This window comes from Gadus chalcogrammus, chromosome 21 (genome assembly GCF_026213295.1).
Source record: "Gadus chalcogrammus isolate NIFS_2021 chromosome 21, NIFS_Gcha_1.0, whole genome shotgun sequence".
Classification (NCBI taxonomy): Eukaryota; Metazoa; Chordata; class Actinopteri; order Gadiformes; family Gadidae; genus Gadus; species Gadus chalcogrammus.
Genome location: NC_079432.1, coordinates 5562626 through 5586219, shown reverse-complemented (window position 1 = coordinate 5586219; position 23594 = coordinate 5562626). Strand labels below are relative to the sequence as shown.

At 47.9% G+C, this 23594-nt stretch overlaps 1 protein-coding gene across 2 annotated transcripts in view; it reads left to right on the top strand.

Annotated features, from left to right (window-relative positions):
- Positions 1–23594, top strand: part of atad2b (ATPase family AAA domain containing 2B) — a 78887-nt gene that overhangs the window by 7589 nt on the left and 47704 nt on the right. For both annotated transcript variants that reach the window (XM_056580665.1, XM_056580664.1), the window contains 12 exons: positions 254–355; positions 528–639; positions 1000–1115; positions 1651–1825; positions 2273–2361; positions 2761–2920; positions 5013–5103; positions 5952–6269; positions 8744–8891; positions 11125–11311; positions 12080–12265; positions 22159–22294. In XM_056580665.1, the coding sequence (XP_056436640.1) occupies positions 254–355; positions 528–639; positions 1000–1115; positions 1651–1825; positions 2273–2361; positions 2761–2920; positions 5013–5103; positions 5952–6269; positions 8744–8891; positions 11125–11311; positions 12080–12265; positions 22159–22294 (1820 nt within the window). The remainder of the gene's footprint in view (positions 1–253; positions 356–527; positions 640–999; positions 1116–1650; positions 1826–2272; positions 2362–2760; positions 2921–5012; positions 5104–5951; positions 6270–8743; positions 8892–11124; positions 11312–12079; positions 12266–22158; positions 22295–23594) is intronic.

Sequence of the window (23594 nt, the reverse complement as noted above, 5' to 3'; positions counted from 1 at the left end):
TAACTTATACCCGAACAGCAGCATTTTAATGAAGACCGTCTAAGCCTGTCAGTGGGAGAGAGAGGACAGTTGGCAGCGCTCACTCGCCGCCGCTGAGTTATACACCCAGAAGTAATATCGGACAGGGTGGTCGCGGGTTTTCTTGAAAACAGATGGGCTTATGCTGGTTTTCGACAGGCAAAGCATTAGTCAAAATGCGGGGCCGAGAGGCTGACAAAAGGGCTCATCTCCCGTCTCCTCCCTGTTCCCTCAGAGTGAAGAAACACGCCATCCACAGCAGTGACACCTCCTCCTCTTCGGACGAGGAGCGCTTCGAGAGGAGGAAGAGCAAGAGCATGACGCGGGCCAGGAACAGGTAGTGGCTCTCTTCCAGGGCCTCTGCCTTGCGTCTCCCTGTTGTTTTCACTCTCTCTCTCTCTCTCTCTCTCCCCCTCTGTGTCTTGGTCTCTCTCTCTCTCTCTTTCTTTCGTTTTCATCTTTGCCCTTATTATATGCACGTGGCCAATATGTTCGACGGGTGCTCCTAGGTGTTTGCCGATGAATCTGGGCACCGAGGAGCTGTCAGGCGGGGTGTTGCGGGACCGGGTGAAAGTGGGTGCCAGCCTAGCAGATGTGGACCCCATGAACCTCGATAGCTCGGTAAGTAGAGACAGAAGGCGGGAACACCGGGGCGTGAGCAAATCCCAGACCGAAGCAAAGTGGTTACCCCTGACAGTAACTTGGGTGTAGGTCGCGAAGCCATCACAGCAGGCACTCTGTTGGCGCAGTGTTGGTAGGCTTGATAGGAATCATGCTGGACAGAAGCTTTTTGCATAAACAAAGTCAAAACTTGAATTATTATCTCTGTTCTGTTATTTCATGGTTTGCAACGACTTTCGAAGGAGTGCAGAAGCTAAAACAAACTCATCATCGGGATGTTATGAAACGGGAAGGGTGGTATGGAATCTCGTGTACATTTGAAGGTTTATTGACTAATACATCTGGTGCTCTCTTCCCTAGGTGAGGTTTGACAGTGTGGGAGGGCTCAGTAAGCAGATCCAGGCCCTGAAGGAGATGGTGGTGTTCCCGCTACTTTACCCAGAAGTCTTTGAGAAGTTCAAGATTCAGCCTCCGAGGTTTGGAAGTGCCCACACAACACGAGCAACATCCACGGCTAGCGATTACACACATTGATGTGTTTATTTGCCCCAACAAGTTGCATGGACTCGGTTTGGGATACATCTTGTATGCAAGCTCAGAAATCTGGGATTTCTCAGTTAGCAAAATTCTTGACGTGTTGATGGTTATATCATTCGAAACTCTTGGCCGTTTATATAGTTTTCATGGTTTTATTTTCCAAGCAGTTTTTGAAGGATAGGACACTTCAGTGTAGAGTACCGTTTATTCAGAGTGCCACCAATGAGCCTGATTCTTTTTCTGAGGCAATGCTTTTCATCTGCTATCATGCATTATTGTCTGTCTAGTTATTTAGCAAATCCTTTCAGGATCGACAACGCACAGCAAACCATACAATCGCTTTCAAGCCTGCATACAAAGGACATACAGAAACACAATTACAAGGCTGAATCAGTGCAGACATTGAACACTTATTTCCCTCCTCTTCCTCATCGCTTCAAACACTGAGCCTATCCTCTTCATCCCCTTCTTCAGAGGCTGCCTGTTCTACGGCCCGCCAGGAACGGGAAAGACCTTAGTGGCACGGGCGCTCGCCAACGAGTGTAGCCATGGCGACAAGAAGTTGTCGTTCTTCATGAGGAAAGGAGCCGACTGCCTCAGCAAGTGGGTCGGCGAGTCGGAACGGCAGCTGCGCCTGCTCTTCGACCAGGTGGGTCAACGCAAAACCCCGGCTGGAACCTGACTTTACTTTAACCCAGTGCATCCCAATAATGCATTTGTTGAAACCTGACTTTACTTTAAAGCAGTGCAGCCCCATAATGCATTGGCTGGAACCTGCTTTTACTTCAAACCAATGCATCACCATAATTCTGATACGATGTGTCTATGTCATCCCCCCCCCCCCCCCCCCCCCCCCTTCCAACTCCACCCCTAAAATATTTTATTTATGCATGACGGCGTGTGAACCTTAACGAATTGCAGCAAGGAGTGCCATCAGTAAACACTGCCGTCCTCAAAAAATGCAATAACAGGTGGCGGGGTTTTTAATGGGAGGCCATTTGAATTTAGATGAGCAACACCTGCCATTGTTCCACCTGCTCCGGGGCAGAGCTGTCATTTTGTGCTTTTGATGCAAACCGCTTCCTCTCTTGGGCAGGCGTACCTGATGAGGCCGTCCATCATCTTCTTTGATGAGATCGACGGCTTGGCTCCTGTCCGATCCAGCAGGCAGGACCAGATACACAGGTACGGCTACTCTGTCCGTTGGCGAATACCTGTCCATTATAAACAACTGTCAGTCTTAGGCTTGTGTACAGTGGTTACATAACACTAATGGAGCCCCTAATGGTTTCCTTGTTTATTTTTAATAGGAACTGTATGATGAATAAAACCCCATTGTACATCCTGTTTAGACAAGGGCAAAAAGATCCGTTCAAGACCATTGAATAAACAATAAGCGTTAGTCACTCGAACCAGCCCAATCGTAGCAACAAAACTGATTCCTTAAAGTGGCAAAGTAGAAAGGCCTTTGATTCAGAGGAGGAGATGTTTGACGGCCCTTACGTCCGTTGTTGCCAACACACGTCCACCCTCTTCAAAAGTACAACTGTCCTTTTGTCCTTCCTCCACCTCCAACCCCCTCAGCTCCATCGTGTCCACTCTGCTGGCCTTGATGGACGGGCTGGACAGCCGCGGGGAGGTAGTGGTCATCGGTGCTACAAACAGACTTGACTCTATCGACCCCGCTCTCCGAAGGCCGGGCCGCTTTGACAGGGAGTTCCTCTTCAGCCTGCCCGACAAGAAGGTGAGGGCCAGACGTGAAAAAGGTCCGCCGACACAACGGCATCGTTGTTGACTCGGCGGGCGCGCATCGACCCCGACACCGAAAAACCAAAAGACGTGGTCGTGCAGGGACGACTACCGTCTCCGCGGCTCAGCTGTCACGTCACTCTAGCCGAGCGGTCGACATGTTTTCGTTTTTTTTTCACTCCACATTATCCAAAACATTGCCGGTTTTTAAAAGTTCCACTCTGAGGCGCATGGGGGATGTGGGGATTTAAGGTGGATCCATTAAGCCTGTTCTCATTTCCTCAGCGTGCTGTTTAATACGAGCACATACACCGCTGTCGTTGATAACGAGCTGGGGGGATTTTAAAGTGTCACGCCGTACATGCCCCGGCAGCCGGTCAGTTTACTGGATTGGTTGTCCTATTGTGGTCGACGGAACCATCCCGTCGCCGGAGAGATAATTGCGGATGAGAATGAATTGCCGTACACGCGTGCGACGCGATGCGCAAATGGGATCGGGCGGCGTAGGATGGGTGGTTTCTCCCCGTTGGGTCCGTCGTAATTGGTCGCCGCAGGTCGTTTGTACCCACAGCTGGAGGGTTGGGAATCGAGGCCTAATAGGCGCTGAGCCTTCAACTCCCAGTGGTGACCCCTCGCCCACCGAGGGGGGAAACAACTTGGCCATTGTCGAAGCAGCACGGCTCTGCCACTGCTCCCCACAAGTCCCCAGCTACAGTTTTGCATGCTGTTGGGACTTATTTTATATTTTTATCGTTGACTTTGTCCGTCTGCGTCCTTGTGCACCGGCGAACGAGACGTTCAACGTCAGGCTGGAAGATATTTTGTAATGCGAAAAAATGGGAAGACAAGAAAGCGCGCTTGAGTCGTGATGTTGTGCCGGCTCCTTCGGCTTTGCTTTGTATTTTTAAAAGATGGTTGCAAGGAGGGCACTTACAAGCACTGCCGTGAGCCTTTCAGTGGAGCTCTTGTGTTTCCTTGAAGGACCGTCGACTTTTCCCTTTGTGTATCCGAGGGTACTTAACACATTCTTTCAATTTATTTTATGTCCTTTTCTGAAATGATTCATCGTTTGCTGAATAACGTATGTTATTTTTGCTCAGACTCAGTTGATCAAAACGCTACTTGACGATAATGGCGGTGCTACTAAAGTGAACAGGCTGTAATCTCTTACTGGGTTTTGTAAAGGGTCACTTCCGCAGCGGTGCACAACAAACGTGTAATCGTTAGCAGGAACACACTCTAGATTTATTAAGCATTATTGATCTGTTTGCGGCGCTTTATATCCCAATTGCATAAGAGGTCATGTGCACTGGCCTGTTCAAATACAATGCACCTGTTCCATGAACAGGTACATGACACTGTTTATTGCATCAGCACTTCACTTGGTACACTTGGCACGCACACACAAACACACACATACATACACCTGTTCTAGGAAGCAAACTTTTCAACGAGGACCCATGACTCCTATCTAGGGATGGGCGTGAGGAATCGATTACTCGAGTACTCCTCGTTACAAATTAACTCGGTTGGTGGACAGGCAAACTCGAGTTTGCATACACACAAACAAAGTTTTCTGAAGCAAATGTATGCATTTTCTGTCGGCGCCACTAACGCATGACGTGGGCACAAAGCAAATGAACTGTATCCATTTCTGTGTGGCGCGTTCTGTGTTGCTGCCGTTTTATTTGCAGCTTTCAATTATTTGTAATGGTTAGGCTACTTGTTTCGTTTTTGTTTTTTTTAAAACTGTTACAGGCAGTAACACGACGCATATTTATTTTTGTAAGGAAAATGTGTTTTGAACGTTTGCAAAAATAAATAACGAATACTCTGATAACTGACTGTTTTGATGGAGAATAAGCATTACATGTTTGGTTGGTAATATTGCCGTTCATCATCAGGCCTATTCCTGCTGCAGATGCGTTGCATTCTAAAAATAGATTTGATTTAACGAGTACTCGATTGATCCTCGAGGAATTCCTTCGATCACTCGAGTTTGGAATTTACTACTCGTGCCCATCCCCGATCTTTCTCCTCACACCTGCTCCCGTCCTCACATTGTCTTTGAACTCTGACCCCCACAGGCCCGAAAGCACATCCTTGAGATCCAAACAAGGGACTGGAACCCCTCATTGGCCGAGCTGTTCGTGGACGAGCTGGCAGAGAAATGTGTCGGTAAGAGGAACACAAATCAAGTCTCCATGATAAAGGCAGCCATACCATGTAGGATTTAAGAACAGAACCTTGTAGAAGACTCGGTCAAGCGCAGGTAGACAGGTAGGTAGGGAGGTTGACAGAAAGGTTGGTCTTCCGATAATTTCCTTCTGCTCAGAATAAATGAGGATGATTGAATGATTGGATGAGCTTATTCTGGGCTACGACAGCCATAGATACATGATTATTAAAAAAATCAGAACTACATTTATTGATCTCCGTCGGGATGTTAAGAGAATTTCTAGATATGTAAAAAAATGCATCTATAATACATTGCATACCATAGCTAAAGGGATGAATTAAAGATTTTCTTCAAGGCCTTTAAAATAAAACAATTGGAGACAAGGTTATTTTGGCTACCCCGATGATAACTTCCTCAAAATTGGTGATACATTTGGCTGATGTCAACTCTGTCCCCTTTTAGTTACGTCTGACTGTTGGGAGGTAGACGTAGACTGTAGAAAGAAGGCATGTAGGTGACGTTCGGCCAATACAAGTTCTATGGTTTTCGCATGCCCGTGATTGGCTCACTAATTCAAAGAGTTGATATTATTAGACCCCCCCCCATGTGAGTGTGATAAGCCATTAACAAGCCATTTGAAAATCAAGCTTCTGTCCTGTGTTTTAGGGACATCACAAGTGGGAGTGTCCACCTTGATGTATACCCCCTTAAGTTATCTAGTAATGGGCCGAGACATGTTGCGATGGAGCGTCTGATCACACCGTTCAAGTGCTAACTACAATATGAGCTCCACCACGAGGTACCGATCTCACCTCCCTCGACCCACCACCCCCCCCCCCCCTCCTAGGCTACTGCGGCGCTGACCTCAAAGCACTTTGCACGGAGGCGGCGCTGATGGCGCTGCGACGCCGCTACCCGCAGATCTACAGCAGCAGCGTCAAGCTCCAGCTGGACGTCTCCTCCATCACCCTGGGGGCCGCCGACTTCAGCAAGGCCCTGCAGACCATCGTCCCGTCCTCCCACAGGGCCCTGGCTCCGTCGGGGCGCGCCCTGGACCCTGCCCTCAGGCCCCTCCTGGACCACTCCCTCTCTCTGGTGCTGAAGTCCCTGCTGCGAGTGTTCCCCCACGCCGCCACGCAGCAGACCGACGGGGACAATGCAAATGGTAAGGATGTCTCCCTTGGTGGGCGCGGGCGGGCCTGGGAGCCTGTTGTTACCGCTGCTGCTACTACTACTACTACTTTGGTCCTGTCAGCGGTCTGTTTATTGGTTATTTCCTCCCTCCCGGTTCTCTCATTGCATCTAATGGGAGGGTAGTCAACTCATTGTGCCACTGAATGAGCCGTGACCGGTTGGGAGAGTTCTGGTAGGAGCTCTTGCACCAATTAATTTTCTTTCACACATTGCCCAGGTTTTGAATACTGGATTATATTTTAATATTCCCCCGACTAAACTCTTTATATCGTTTGCCGTTTTTCGTGGCTGGGTGTTTATCCTGAAGAAATTACACAGGATTTTATTCTTTTCGGTAAGGGCATTGGAACAGAAAGTGAGTGTTCAGGGCTCAAGGCTTCTACTGGTGGCACTAACTTGTTCATTTGGTGGCACCTTAACCAATGCAGGCGGCTTTGTTGCAGTGTTGGCATGTCTTTTGCCTGGTAACCATCAATCTGTGCACAATTTTTTTTAAGTGAGATATTCCTTCTTTTCAAAGGAATATGCAAAAGTGTATTGCATAGTTTGTCTTTTTATTTTTTACTGCCTTGTGCCTCGACATCTCTTTCCTCATGAACCAACTGTAAACACTCCTTGCTGACCTCCTATATCAAGAAACTCTACAGACTAATAATCACAGCCTGCTAATTAGGTAATATATAGCCAAGTTACGATTTATTTTCATTCCTTTCAGGATAGTGCATTTCTTTGCAGGCTCTTGAATTGCACTATAGCCGCTGTGCAATTTCATTGAAACGTTGGCAATTAATTGAATTTTATTGTTATGATAATTTGAAAGAGGAACTTCCGGTTTGTGTATCCAATGAGCGCACTCAGACCGGCGCCACTATGCAGCCACACTGACTCCTGCTCAAAACTTTGTGTGTATCGCAGCTCCGTCCATCACTCTAAACAAAGTCCTAAAATCAAAACTCGTTCTCCTTTCTGCTCCGCAACGCTGCTGGACGCAACGCTCCTTGGCTCGGTTTGTGTGTGTGCGCCAGGGTGGAGAGTAGGTCCGAACGCCACTGACTTCATCCACGGAGCACTGAACTGATATTGACTTTGTGTTGTTTGAGGTGTTATTCCACATCTTTTAACCAGTAAGACCGTTCCAGAAATGAAATGGGGGACAGATCGATAAAATGAAATGTCCGACCCTTGGCAGCCCAGTTCTAAACTATTACCTTGTTTGGGGAAAACAATCATCGATATTTCTTTTTTTTCTTTGTTTACTAGCACCAATGCCACCTAGAGGAGTATAACCTTGCATCCACATAATTAACTTTCTCAATCTTGAGCCCTGATATAACTATATATATGTATATCATTTTCCTTTTTACTGAACAAAATTACCTCTGATCCACGAAATAAGGCGCAGCATTTTATGAAAAGATGTGAAGAAACCTTTTCAATCGCCGATTTGACGTATAAAACCAGGGACTTTTGAAGCTGCATTAACCCACTTGTAAGATGTGAGGCAATGCATCCAGTCAACGGAGACGCAACATAAATCTGATATTTTCTCCTAGGATAGTTTCCTCTTCATCCTACTTGCGATGAATACTATATGAGAGGGCTCCATGGCACCTCAAATACCTAAAAACCCTTTTGTTCCACCGCCGTTTATGTTTATACTGCCACACCTTGTCAATTTTCTGCCAAACCCACGCACACACCCATACACACCCACACATTTCTCATTGTTTAAACCAGTGGTTCCCAAACTTTTTTTCAGGGGACCCCCTTTTGGACTTGGGACTTTTTTCGCGACCCCCCCGCCCTGCGCGACAGCACCCCCCCCCCCCCCCCAACTTAGTGCATTAATGTTACTATGCATAATAATAATGTTCAAAATCATTCTTATTATTATTGTTGTTATTATTATTATCATTATTATTATGCAGTAGTAATCATCACCATTATTATTATTGTTATTTTTAATAATGTTATTATTACTATGTAATATAAATCTTCAGAGACAGCCATGTAAATATGCAAATATAGCCTTTTGGCTTAAGTTTTATTATAAAACAATAAAAAAATTATCAACGAGATAGAATTATGGTCGTCGCTGAGGAAAGCTGAATCACTGAATTAATCACTGCGGGCCGATTATCAGACTGACGTTCGATGGCGGGACAAACCGACAAATATAGAATCAAAGGGTGGGGTTACAGGGGGTTCTTTTCAAAGGTGCAAAGTGGCTGTGCATTAAAAGCCTATTCTGACGCCAGTATTTTAATATGATGTTTCATATAATTATGTTTTTTTTTTGTTTTTTTTTAATATGCAAACTGGCCCATCTCTCCGCGACCCCCCTGACGGTGCTCCGCGACCCCCCAGGGGGTCGCGACCCCCCTGACGGTGCTCCGCGACCCCCAGTTTGGGAACCGCTGGTTTAAACAGTGTTCTTCATTCCAGGCGGTGACAATCAACAGCTAGAAGAGGATTTATGCAGCGACGACGACAATGAATGCACCCCCTCCATCTACGATGTCAACCCCGCCGGGCCCACCATGAGCCTGCTCCCCTTCCCCACGTCTCAAAGGCCCTTCCTTCACCTCTCAACGTAAGTCCAGCTCTGTCCATTCCTTCACGGGGAGGTCGGCGACCAGAGAGCTTGGTGTATAGTCACATTCCAGAAGAACACAGGCCTGATTGAGTTCAGGCGTGGTGCCTGAATCCAGGCTTGAGCTCGGCCATGTGTGTTGTCAAGAAGTGAAAGTGAAAATAGGTGAGGGGTGCCTTTTTAAAATGTCTAGTCAACACGTCAACCTAGCTGACTTTTTGATTGACATGTCTGCCACCAACCAGGCGTAGTCTATATAAAGAATTATTTTACCTTTTGTATGTTTGCACTGAGGATGGTCTGAATGGGACTGAAAACGTTTTGCACGCCCTTTGGTTTGCACTTTACTCCTTGCATCGGCTACATGGTGTGCGAGTTCCGCTCCTTTTATTGTTGTCAAGAAAGGCAATTCTCTATGGTGTCTTTGAATGTATTTCATAATTTCAGGCACAGATAATTTAACTTCCTATCAGCCCTGACAACAGTCTCTGGTATAAAGTGTTAAGGAGTGAGTTGGGTTGGACAGCTCTCTGCTTCTTGAGAGTAGGCTGGAAGACATAATATAATTGCAATATTTGAAAAGCAGACACATTTGTTGAAGGTGACATCCATGTTAGGGCTAAATTATTATATTTATTCATCTGATATTTTTTGAATCAATAATTAATTGGCAATGAGTCAGCCCGACGAGGCAACTGCAATATACAATTATACATCAAATATACACATTCAGACGGGTAATACCCCATAGCACTAGAATCCAGGAATGATGAGTCGTAAGTGCGCCTTTTGCCGGTTCAAAGCAGGCCATATCCCAGCCCCACTACTAGCTCCACTGTCGATGAAAAAAAAAAAAAAGGGAGCCCTCTGGACTACAAATGAGAAGCCATGCTCATGGAGGGCGCCGCGCTCCGACGCCGTTCGTTAGTGGACTGCAGAGGGCAGACAAATGTTGTGTCTGAGGAAAGATCCGGCTCTCTGCATTTCCTGTGGTTTTAGTACCACCTTGTGGCCGAGCGCAGTGCGGCTATGGATAGCAAAGAGGGTGTTATTTATTATTCATTTGATTGCCTCGGTGCCATTGCCAAATTATTCAATTGTTTATATTCATTGCATTTCCGCAGCAAATTTTTATGTCCTCCTCCGATGTTTTAGCTTTTGTATCTTTTATACATCGTTTAGTCCTCTCTCCAGCAATTGCCCTCGTGACTAGTGCGCACACTTGGAGGGCCTTTGTATTTTCCCATGGTAATTAGCACGGGGCTAACGTCTGACCCCGCGGCCTGCCTGGGGGGGATTAATGCCTGGCATCGCTATTGGCGCGCGGAGAGACATTTAAAAGGAGCGGACGATTGCACCGTCGGAGGCAGGGGGGGTCGTTATTGCAAAAATAATCAATTGAATCATGTGGTGGAAAAATACCATTAAAGCTAATTGCTTCTGACTCCGTTGTTTGTTTGTCTTAAGTGGCTTGTTTGTTTTCAAGCCAGATGATTTTTAGTATTGCGTGCTGGTGTCGGTGTCAGGGAAGGGGGGGGGTGGAGTGGGGGACTCGGCGGGAAGGATTTGGCGCTTTGCTGGTGAAATGCATCGGGGGGGGTCGATTGGTGTCAGGCTCGGGGGCGAGTTTCTCAAAAGGCTAGAGACTTATTAAGGCATTCTGCACCACCCATCCAGTGTAGGCCCCCCCCCCCCCCCCCCCCCAGGATGTCTCCCGAGGGAATGAGCCCCACCTATTTTTGGTGCCTGACCCATAACAGATGAGCCACGGCGGCCCTGCCTTGCCTCTGGAGTGAACTCTCGATTAGCCCTGGAAGATATGGAGGGATTTATTAGGCCCATTACGACTTTTAAATTTCGGGTGTAATACAGATACGGGATCTCATCATCTGTCCTTTTTTAGGTTAAGAATCCAACCGAGGTTTATTGTATTAGCACTGGGGTTCATTACAGTCAAGTAAACGGTAATTTCACACAATATCAGACTGTACTCGTGTGATAAATCGGAGGTGCGGGTACCATCTCATATTTAATTTAGACTACAAGATTACGTATCCAAATAGGAATATATTAAATTTGGTCTCCATAATACGACGCCGTCTGAAAGACAAACGATGCGCGACCGCGACGTTGAATTGTCTGCCAGGACGACACCGCAAACTCACTGTCACTTCTCTTTATTCTCCCTCTCTCTCCCTCTCCCTCTCTCTATCTCCACCTTCTTGGGCTCCAGCTCAGTGCTCCAGCAGCCAACGGCGTATCGGCCCCGGCTGCTCCTGGCTGGGCCCCCGGGCTCGGGCCAAAGCTCCCACTTGGCCCCTGCCCTGCTCCACCACCTGGACAAGCTTCCAGTGCACCGGCTGGACCTGCCCACCCTCTACTCAGTCAGTGTGAAGACTCCAGAGGAGTCCTGTGCTCAGGTAAGGACACACACAAGCGCACACCCACGCACGCACGCGCGCGCGCGCACACACACAATCCCTGCTAGTGCTTTGCTTTCAGTATCTGTTGCTTTCACTGCACACTTAATGTTTTGGCCATTTTAGAAAATACTCAGGCAGGCACACACACGTTTTTACACAATATATGGCTTTTATTTTTTTTGCATTGGGTCCATTGTATTACCCCATGTTAGCCTGTCTTTGGGTAGATAACCAATATCACTATCGCTGCAGCCCTAGAGCCAGCTTTGTGTGAGATGGTTTGTTAAGCTCACAGTGCAAACAGTGCCCTTGTTCCATGAGGGCTGGCTGGCACTGACGGCATTGGTGGTTTCTGTTCGGCTGTGTCCCCATTTATTTTCTTTCATCCTTTTTTAGGCTTTAAAAAAAAGGAATCAAAAAACACTTTTACAGCTTCCAGCAATGTGGCTGGTAGTGTGATCATCACTACAAATGCTCCCATTTAATACAACATTTGTCCAGAACACCCTAACGCTTGCAGCAGTTTCGCGAAAAAGAAGAAAGATCGAAAAACTGCTCTCGGTTTTAGTTTTTAAAAAGTAAACCCGTTGTGCCGTCTCCTATTCTCTTTGGTGCGCATTCCAACATCACGTCCTTTATTTTTTCGAACCCTGTTTGTGTGTGCCTTGGTGTGTGTGGTTGTTGGTCTGTGTGGATCTGTGTGTGTGTGTGTGTGTGTGTGTGTGACATGTCCCTTGATGTCTCTCCCCTCTCGACGTCCTGCAGGTGTTTCGGGAGGCGCGTCGGAGCGTGCCCAGCGTGGTGTTCATGCCACACATCTCCGAGTGGTGGGAAGCTGTGAGCGAGACTGTGAAAAGCACCTTCCTCACCCTGCTCCACGACGTCCCCTCCTTCAGCCCCATCCTCATCCTCGCCACCATCGAGTCCCCCTACTCACAGCTGTCCGAGGAGGTAGGCACGCAGACACACACACACACACACCCGAGTGCGCTCACACACACCGACACACGGATACATTGACAGACGTGCAGACGTAAACTCTGGCAAACGCATACATGCAGGTACGCATATATGCAGGTACACACACACACACACACACACACACACACACACACACACACACACACACACACACACACACACACACACACACACACACACACACACACACACACACACACACACACACACACACACACACTCTGCTGTCAAGGGTGTTTTTATTCTCGCAGATTACACCTTGTCATTCATGCAAACGTTTGCTGCCTGCTGCTTCTCACTTTTTTAAAGTGGTTGCGTTCGGTTATTTATTTATTTAGTCATGGATACACACATTATTTGTTCCGCCAGCGTTTTTCTGATACTAACCCCAGTCAGACTTGTGTTTGGGTCGTTTGTGTAATGAGTCTGCTAGACTAGATGTGCCACTAACCACCAGCTTAATTGTGAGTCCTTCTTGTTCCACCTGTTCACCACTAGGGGGTAGTCTTAAAAGACATCCGAACCTATTCTGCGTTCTCTCGGATGCCCGGAGACAAATTGATCCTAAGGGAGACAATAAAGGCTAATCTTATTTTCTCTTAATAGAGCCCAATATTGATTCATAATTCTACACAATTGCACCAATGTTCTCAAGGTTTCTTGCCTTAATATTAAATGTTTTCAGGGAGGTGTCATAAAACTGGCCTATGAAGCCCTTTGATTAAGGACTACCGAAATACAATTAGCTCGGCATGACAATGTTATTCCATTTCAGTGTTTCACCAAGGATATAAATAAAAAAGCGCTTTCCTCCACTTAACCTGACTATCTCAGATGAAGAGGCATCATGCTGCTGGTTGACGTATAGTAGCGTGCTGGTATAGTACTTTGACTTTAAATGTCATGCCTGGGGTATACAACAGGCTTGAGGAACAAAGCCAAAGGAAAATTGAACTGCGCATGTTTACTCACCCCGGTTTGAAATCTCACTTAAAATGTCAAAGCAGTGAGTGAAGTCCTCTACACAGGGAGCCTTAGAGCGGCTGAATCCACATCTTCTAATGCTAAAAACAACAACGTTTAAAGGCCTGCACATAACGGTTCCCTGAGATACTGGAAATAAATCGTTTTTATTACACAATGACAAAATGACGATAATCTACTCCGAGCAGAAATATACACTGTGCTTTACATTGCACAAATGACTGTTGGATCGCTTTATATCATATATCGATTGTAAATATAATCTCACAGACGACGGCAAAGGAACTAGGGAGGCTGCAACATATTGTGGCCCATGTTGATATGTTTCGGATGGCTATTATCATCCATATCTTTTTGTTTTGTGCTACTGGGCAGCATTCATCCTCTGTTCTCTCCTCTGTGCCCTCCCTTCACTCCTCCATCCCACTGTATCATTCACTCTCTATTCTGTGAGATAAAGGGTAGTCTGACCACCCGCGGAGAGTTAGCCTCAGAGAGGGATTGGGCGTCATGAGGAGGAATAAAGAGGCAAGGAGACAGAGTAATACGGAGAGGGTGGAGGGGGGGGGGGGGGGGGGGGGGGGGTCCTATCTGGCAAGCCAGCAGAAGAGCTAATTACGTCTGGGAACCCTATGCCTTCACCCCGGGACACACACACACACACACACACACACACACACACACACACACACACACACACACACACACACACACACACACACACACACACACACACACACACACACACACACACACACACACACACAGAAGCACACACACTTCAAAATCGATGTGTGTGTGTGCTTGCATGTTTGTGTTCTCGCAGGCCTTCATCCTGCCTGAGCTCCGGGCTGAGGAGGGCTCCTGGGATGGTTTTCTCCCGCTCTGTGCCGGACTCACATTTCTTTGTTTATTTTCTGTTGCCTGTTTAGTTCACCTTCCCCGTTTTGATATAGTCGCTCTTTGTTGCCGTTCGCATTTATTACCTCCCACCGCTCGTTCTTCCTTTTCTATTCCTGTCCTTAATCGGTTTTTTTCCACTTAGTTATTTTTTTCTTGGTTTCTTAATACGTACCGTATTCATTGCTTGCTTGCTCTTTCCCCCCCCTCCGTCTCCCTCCCACTATTTCACAAGGGGCCATTTTGAACCAGGATAACATATGCTCTTTTCGTGGGCTGTTTCAACGGGATTTCCGCAGTCCAACAAAAGGCCTGACACGTCAAAAACATGGCCCCCGCTTGCGATGCCACAATGGTCAACACTTTCCATTTGTCCCTTTCACCTCATCCGTGGATTTATTATTAATGTTATTAAAAAAAAATGGTTACATATTTGAGTGAGAGGAGAGGGGACGAACGGAACGGAACTAGCTGTCAAATCCCAACAGAGCACTTGCCTCTCTGCCGGCTCGTCCTTTGTGATGTACTGCTGCTGCCACGGTCCCCCGATGGCCCCCCCGACAGCCCCGCATCGGCCCCTCCGTCACAACACCACTCCATGTCGGGCTGACCGCTGACATTCCCGGGGCGCCCGCGCTGGAAATCCAATCAACACTCCCTCTCACCCCGACCAACCTCCATCGGATTGGCTGCCCCCCCCCCCCCCCCCCCCCCCCCCCCCCTTTTCAAATGGACTTAAGATGGATTCCTTTGAAGAGCGCCGCGACCCACACCCCCACCGAGGCCCCATTTGACTCCGGAGTGCGACTTCAAAACAGGTTTCCAATTTAGACATCAGTTGTCTTTAGCGGCGGTCGTTGGGGGCCACGCCGCTGTTCATGGGAGCGTGCGAACGGCGCTCACCCCATCAGGGGGATGAAGTGGCCAAAGCAGGCTTTGGAGAAACACCGTCGCCCCGGCTTTGCCTCGAAACTCTGTCTGCCGCGCTGTTCAGTGGTCACACCGGTAAAGGGAAGGAAGGGGACCACCTGGTCCATTGGTCAAGAGTGTTGGCTCGTTCTTTTCCTTCCCGAAGCCATTTTCACGAGTCCTAGTGCGGTTTGCCACTTGCAGTCACACCTGAGGTGTTTGCCAGAACGGCAAATAAAGAGTCTAAAAATATGGATTAGCATTTAGAGGATGGACAATGAATGGGGATATATAATTCTCAAGGGTCTCATTTATTGCGCGTTGGCAAAGTGTCTTGTTACCCTGAATTTCAAAGACATCTTGTGTGATCCGACCATCAGTATTCTGGTGATTAAACACCCACGTCTAATGAAATGAGATAAAACTTTTCTCTTTTCTTTGGTTGCCTTCACGAAAGGTTTCCACAGTTTAGGGCTAAGCCATGGCCTATTTTAGACAATACCCAGCTTTTGGACACATCTGTTAAAACGAGGATACAAAAAGCCTTCTTTGAAGTGTGCTTGGCATATGGGTGCAGCAGAAGGACTGCCCCCAGTGCACACAAATAAACAAGCCTTAACTGCCTTTTTATTGTTTATTTCTTTTTTAAAGCGGGGATTTGCGCTGTGCAGAGTCTTGCCACTGGCTAGTTGCTCTACTTGTGAGGGATAAATTGTTTGGTTACACGATGCGTGGGTCTTTTTAGACGAGTCCGCTCTCTCTGAAGGTCCAAGTGTTGTTTTCTTATGAACATGGTTTGAGAGGTGTCTATGCCTTATTTATGTATGACTGTGTGCGTGTTCATTTAGATGGACACGCACACCCACACACATGAGCAGTGAGCACACACACAAGAACACATGAACACACACACACACACAAATGAGCACAAACACACACACACACACGCGCGTGCGCGCGAACACACACACACACACACACACACACACACACACACACACACACACACACACACACACACACACACACACAATCGAATACACACACACACACACTCGAATACACACACACGGAAACAAACAAGCACACACACCGGAACACACACACAAAGACACACACACTTGAACACACACAAACGGGCACTCACAGGCACACACACACGCTCGCGCCCAAACTGCCCAGGGTGTTGTAAGGATCCAAGCTTCCTCTGAGAGCGCTACTTTGCTCCCTGGCACAAACATGACGGCGACAGCTGCCGTCTCAGCTCCCGTCCTCAGTGGGGACCGGGCTGCAGTCTCTCTCTTTCTCTTTCTCTTTCTCTTTCTCTTTCTCTTTCTCTTTCTCCGTCTCTTTCTCTTTCTCTTTCTCTTTCTCTTTCTCTTTCTCTTTCTCTTTCTCTTTCTCCGTCTCTTTCTCTCTCTCTCTCTCTCTCTCGCCAAAACCGCCACTGCAGGCTCGGGTCCAGCCCAGATCGGACACCGTCCCCTCCCTGAACAGTAGTTGTCCTGTTTAGAAATGGAGGAAGGTATGGAAATAGCGGAGGCAATGCTGGTGAGAAAGAGAGAGAGCCATGGAAACGTCACTGTTTTCTTCCTATGCATTTGCTAGAATACCGTAGCAACCGCACGGAACACTCCCTAGGTACCACCCCGAGCACCCTGGTTACCACCCCGAGCACCGTAGTTACCAACCCGAGCACCGTAGTTACCCCCCCCGAGCACCCTAGACACCAACCCGAGTGCCCTGGTTACCACCCACAGCCCTATAGAGACCACCTACAACACACTTGCAACCTGCCAGAACATCAGGTTGGCCACTAACTTCGGCTTAGTGGCCAAATTGAAAAATAGTATTTTCTGAGCTGTACCAGAAGCATCCACCCTGTGGCCTTCTCCTCCACCTCCTCAATTATTGCATCCCACAGACATAAGACGCAGTGTTAGAGTCAGACTCCGACACAAACTTTTGTCCGCTTGCTTTCAGTGCCGCAGCCTCAGAGTTTGCCTGTGTGGGTGGAATTGGTTTACACATGCCTCCCGTCCTGCCAGGGTGAGAGGACCCTGACTCCTCCATCGTCTGAAAACTTTAGTGAAAGGTCCAAATCGGTCCAGCGCGACCTCGTGGCAATCCTCCTATTAGTCCCTCCAAAGCATTTCATTTCCGCTAAGAAAGCGAGAGTGCAGAGGCCATCGATCAGTGTGAAAAACCAATGATCTTCCGACTCTGTGCAACTGCACTTCTCTGAGAGGCAGTCAGAGGTCTGACGTGGGGGTGGTGGGGCTGGTGGGGGTGGTGGGAGTTGGGCTCTGTCGTTGTGGAATGTGATTCAGGAAGATCCGCCCGTTCGAAGCTCATACAAAGTCCTTCAGCCGAACAATGTTCCAGCCCGCTGTTCACATCGTCTCAGTCGGAATCTGCCATCGGGGTATGTGTGTGTGTGTGTGTGGGGGGGGGATGAGGATAAAGCGACGAGATTTGTGTAAAAGACGTGACTGGGTCTGGTTCTCAGGTCCTTACCTAAGCCCCAGAGGATTCGGTGAGGGACAGGTTGGCCACAAACTGATCTCCCAGCCAGCCAAAGTAGACCCAGCGTCGGCTGGGGCTGTTCTTCCTGCCATGTGGCCGCCTCCTTCTTGGCCTTAATTAAACTGCGGGCCCATCCCTTCCTGGCTCTTCCTCTTCCACCCACCCTCCACGGACTCGCCCCCCTCCCTGGCGGCATTGATCCGAACGGAGTAAATCGTTAGCTGTGTGGTGTGCTACATCCTCCCACCGTGCTACAGAGACACCCTCCTGCCCGTTCTTGCTCGCCCTTCTGGGGTTCTTTGTTCATCACGGCCCGCCCCGTCTCTCCCTCTCCCCCTCCTCCTGGGTGGACTCCACGGACTCCGCTGAGAAGGGAGCCAAAACAGACGGAGGCACGAGGGGCCAGGAGAACAAACGTAGATCGAAGGGGGGGGCGGGGGGTGGATGGATCGATGTGAGCGGCAGATGGGGCGAGCATAGTGTAAAGGGAGAACTTGGTGCTTAGTCAGCAAGGGCCCCTTGTCTGCTTGAGATGCCTTAGGCTCCCATACACGGGTTGAACTGGTATCCTGAGACAGCCCTCCCCAACCCCCCCCAAACCCCCTGTAGAGTGAGTGAAGACGTACACCAGAAATCAGCCCGCTCTTGCACAAATACAAAACAGCAGCCAGCGGAGAGAGGGAGGGAAAATGGCCGACGGCTGGGTTTGAGTCTGCCAATATCCAAGGCTCATTTATCAGTAATGCTCTCTGTTGAAATGCAGAGCAATGTGTCGAACCGTTGGGCCATTAAAAAGACCCAGAGCAACAATTGCTCTTAATTTAATTTTGGCTTCAAAGTGAACTACTTTCACCCAAATTAAGAACTTGATTAGATTAGGTGCTGGTTCGAAGAGAGTTTGTGTTTTTGAGCTTTTATAAATCATGTGTCTTGCTTCAGCATGTCTCTTAATGTAGCCACCGATTCTTTTAAGCATTTGCAATTATTCTGAATGGATTTTAAAATGTTTATTTCCCCCCCCCCCCCCCCCCCCCCGCACTTCTTGAATGTGTTCCCATTCAAACTAGTTTCCCTCTCAAATTGATGAGTCCATTACGTTTATGATAATGTGTGATACACATTTGGCATCTGGGGTGTGAATTGTGTCCACTATTTCAATCTGCTTACTGTGTTTGCGATGGAGAACCGTATTAGGATAGAGCGTGGAAGCAGGCAGGGCTTATGTGGCATCTATCTGCTCTATTACAAAGTTGGAACATTTTATGTAGGAACAATACTGTCGGTGTTTGTCACATCCCATGAATTTAAAATGATCTGTGTAAACCGCAGCACCATCCAGCGACACATTAAGAGGGCACTCATTTACTGAATGAAACTCTCTAGCCTAATGAGGCCATTACCAGAGCCGCATCCTGCGATTGCCTTGATCTGACACTTGAGACCTCTGAGGAGGTGAGGCATTCCTTTTACCTCTGATCATTTATTTATCAGGCTTATTTTATGTGCTATATTGTATATAGTATAAACAAATTCCAAATTCTGCGTTTGTCTAAGTCCAAACAGTTGGCTTATGCAAATTCTTCAGTTAATTGCCACATCAATTTGGCTCATTAGTATACCCTGAAATTATTGATGCATACTGCTGTGCGGGGCTCTTTTGCCCTACCAAGTTAATGAGATTCTTAAACACTTTCACCTAGGTAGCCAATTAATTGTAAAACAAATGATTCTGAATTGAATTCAGTTAATTGGAGAATTTAACATTTAGATGGGATTTGTGCTACGGGTAAAAAGAGTGGTTTGGAAGGCATTTGACGTGTTTTACAAGTGACTGCAGGATGAGCGGATGTTTCAGGAAGAAATGTCCCAGTTGAGTGTGTCAAACGACGCATGCGAAAGGCAAACTGTCCAACCGGCAGAAGTAAGTAATTAAAGTAGATGGTTGCTTAAAAGGCACAACATAACCTCATATCTTCCGAGTGTTAGCAATTTCGTTCCTTCTGTAGGAAAGAATTCATGAAAGATGTATGGCTTTAAAAAACATTTTATTCGGATGAAAACACAATCGTTCTGGTACCTTCTTTTTAATAAAGGATTTTCCGACCGGACAATAAGTCGTACAACTCTTCTTTTTGTGTGTTGTCAGCAAAATACGAAAGTGCCATGTCTACATTTTACAACACGGCTCCTATGGTTTGTGGCCGTGCACCTCTTCCGTTCACCGAACTAGTGAGCACACGTGCACGCGCACACTGCCACACGCTCCCACCCACGCACATACTTATCTTCCCTTTTCACACCGGGTGAGTACGGGCTGCAGGCAGCACGTTAGCGCAGAACAGTGCAGGTATATTTCAACCTGCTAAATAAAGACCTCCCATCCACCATAGCCCGTGAATTCCGGTAGGTCTTGTGTTGATTTATGCCAGAGTCAGTCACAAAAAAGAAAATACCGGCACCAGCAGATTTGGCAAAGGCAGTCGGCTGGCTGTCAGAAAGTTTTCTGCGAGACAAGATACTTAAAGGTCTGGTAACTTTTGGAAAAGGGGTGGTGGGCTTAGTGGCAGACAGGCATACAACGCTTTGGCAAGTTATCAGACAGGAACAAACCCCTAGCTCCCCTTACTCTGCCCATCCCCATCGCCCCTCTCCCCCCCCCCCCCTCCCCCTGTGAGTCCAGATAAGCTGCTAGGGCTGTGTTTACACACATGCACAGGCGCACACACACACACACACGCACACACGGTTGAACAGACAGACAAGTAGCGGCGGTCGATATGAAGACCCACATTGACTAGCTTTGTGGAGCAGCACTCTGTTCCGCTGTTGTCCTACTTACCTTTCATGTGAGATTCCGTAGTTTCTATCATATCAGGATATTGAGTGTTACCCCCCCCGCCCCCCTCCGTCGGGAGGGGGGCGATATGCTGTAATTCTCAGCGGAAACAGGCAAATGTAATTTTGAAGGTTGCATACATCGCGAGGTACATGCACGTCCTGTGTACACAGACGTGTTGTATTCTGGGAAGTGGCTGGGTTATTTTTGCTCTTTCTCCGATTCATATGTTTCCGCATCAATAACATAAAAATATAATCACGCTCCCAACGGGGAGGGGGGCCGGAAACTGAGATAACTTCTTAACTTTCTCTGAACAGTTTACTTTTTGTTTCAGTTTGTGCCGATTGCCTGTAGTCTTCTCAGTGGGAGTCGTTCGTTCTAGGGAAAATGCAGCGTAATTCACTGAAGCCAAATATATGATGACGCTCGCTCAGGGCAGCCAAATCAATATCCGTAAACAACAACAATAACGCTAACAATAGCCCGGAGAGAGCTTGGGAAACCAGACCAATAATCTCGCGAGCCGGCGGTACCTTGGATTTTGAAAACCCGCCATTTGTGAACAATTGCCACTGTCTGTTTTAGTTTTTCATCCCCTCTTCCTCCGTCGCTTCTTTTAATAAACCTCCTATTAGTTAAAAAGGTCAAGCAGAGCATTTTTCCTCCACTTTAGCTGCAGGGGACCGTCGTGAACATATATTCAAATGAGGGAATCGGTGGGTCCCCGTGGCAACGGATAAAGGCGAACGAAGGGAGAAGGTGAATTGCGTTGGCTCCGCTGTCGGTATGCACGGCAATCAGGCGCAGCTTCAGAACCCGGCCGGCTCGCTGGCCTTAATGAGCCGCGCGGCCTCAAGCTGATTGCCAAGGAGTCCTGCCGCCGTTTGTTTGAAGTGACAGACGCACTTGGAATAATGACAGAACCACGGCCACGTGCGCTTCAAGGAGGGGAGAAACTCCACAACACCCGTTTTATTAAGGGCTAATTTTGTACACAGGCCCCGGAACTTGGCTCTTAAGTGATCCCTGGATGCTTCGAACCTTGCAATTAGTGCTGTCCTGACGCTGATCCCTCATTGGCTGACGACTGATCGAGTTTAGGCTATTAGTGTGACCCATTGATAAACGGACAACGCATAGTGACTGTCAGAACCACCCTTTCTTTTGCCCTTTTGTCAATCTAATTGTCTATAGTAACCGTCACAACTTGTTTAATACACACACACATACATGACATTCACAGTTAAATGAATGTCATGGTTCGGTTTGATCATTGGCGGTTGATTTCACATGAATAGATGTGACTTACCAGGGTCCTGGACTGGGATTGTTTTTCGTTCGTTGACCTCTTTCCTCTGATGAGCTCCATGGCCGTGCCATCGATCCCGTTAGGTAGTCTTTACTGACGTGATCGATTTAGCTTTTCCCTAAGTGATTGCCGTCACCACTTACTGGTGTTGATTGATCGCAGTACCCTTCTGATTGGATGTGCCATTGACCGTTTTCGGCGGTTGTCGGTTTCTCCTTGGAGACGACACAAAAGTGCATTTATATCCATCACAGGTGCCAGCGCCTCAACCTCTGCTATTGAAAATCGTCATTCAGTCTCTTACTACTTATTTTTCAGGCAAGCGCACCTGTGCTGAAGCAATCAGTCGACTTGTGACTGCACGTGAGTCACTGTGGTTGCCTTTTGTGTTCGCAGGTGAAGTGTTTGTTCCAGAGGGCCTTCGGGGAAGTGGTGACGCTGTCTCCTCCTGGTGAGGAGGAACGGAAGAACTTCTTCTCTGATCTGCTGTTGGTGCAGGCTGTCCGGCCTCCACCACGGCCCCGCGCCACAGGTAAACACGTGTGTGTGTGTGTGTGTGTGTGTGTGTGTGTGTGTGTGTGTGTGTGTGTGTGTGTGTGTGTGTGTGTGTGTGTGTGTGTGTGTGTGTGTGTGTGTGTGTGTGTGTGTGTGTGTGTGTGTGTGTGTGTGTGCCCCAGAGGAAATCAAACCAACACACAAGCACAAACAATTATTATATTTATGGGTATACTGCATATTAACCCATGGATATCTCAGAACCTACCTACACTTTACTCGCACAAACACACAACCCTTTCATAGATACTTTTTTATAGACACATAAATGCATACTATACTCACTCTCTCTTACACATGCACTCACGCAGGTGCACACTCTCTATTGGACTAGGTGGTTGTGAGTCCCCTCCAGGTTCACTTTCCACTCCAGGCGGAGTTGCCCTTCTGCAAGCTCTTTCTTAGTTTTTACTTTCTTGTCCATACACTTTTAATCTTACGGCGAGTCAGCTCTCATCATGTCATCCATGATAGAGGCGCTGGTGCTACCTGCATCGCTACGCTTGCGTATATATACAGCCTTTGATGGTAAGCAGTCTTCGCTTTCACACAGAATACACCATTTTGGCTCAGGCTTCAGTTACTGTATATTTGATGTTTTCTCACTCGGCAGCCCAGAGAGTTAGAAGCAGAGGAGCCTCACTCGATTCGATTGTGTTTAGTGTCTATTTGGACCCTCGAGCCCAAGGCACACATCGACATCACGCCCCAAGACCCCATATTGATGTGACTCCGCAGATAGACGAGCAATCTTTATTGAGCTGAGGGTCTAATTCTACTTGAAGATGCGAACACAAGCCTCGACCTCTCGCTGCCACGAAGGCGGCTGTTTAGAAGAGCGTAAGATTGCCTGGATACCAACCAACCCTTACACCCCTGCAGTCGTCCACCTCGCCTCTTAAGCCCCTTACTTTCTCCCCCCCCCATACTCCCTTTCTCCCCCCTATCTCCAACTACACTGATCGGCCCTCCCATCCTCCCTTACTGTCCCGCTTCCAGAAGCCGGCCCCCAGACGAAGGCCCTGCTTTCAAATGGAAATGATCACTGATGACCACTTGCCCCTTTTCCGTTTTTTCTGCCCTTTTTTCCCTCATTGATTTGAGGAGGCAGGGGTCTCCACAGTGGACCTTTTCTCTTCGGGGGGTCCCCGCGAATAAGGCGGGTACCCAAGCCTCCGAACGAGACGGGGCCGGCGCGTCGAGGGGAGGAGAGAAAGAGCAGGGATAAGAACCAGCGTTAGTGGAGCCTGGCTACCATTAGCCATCATTTGAATCAG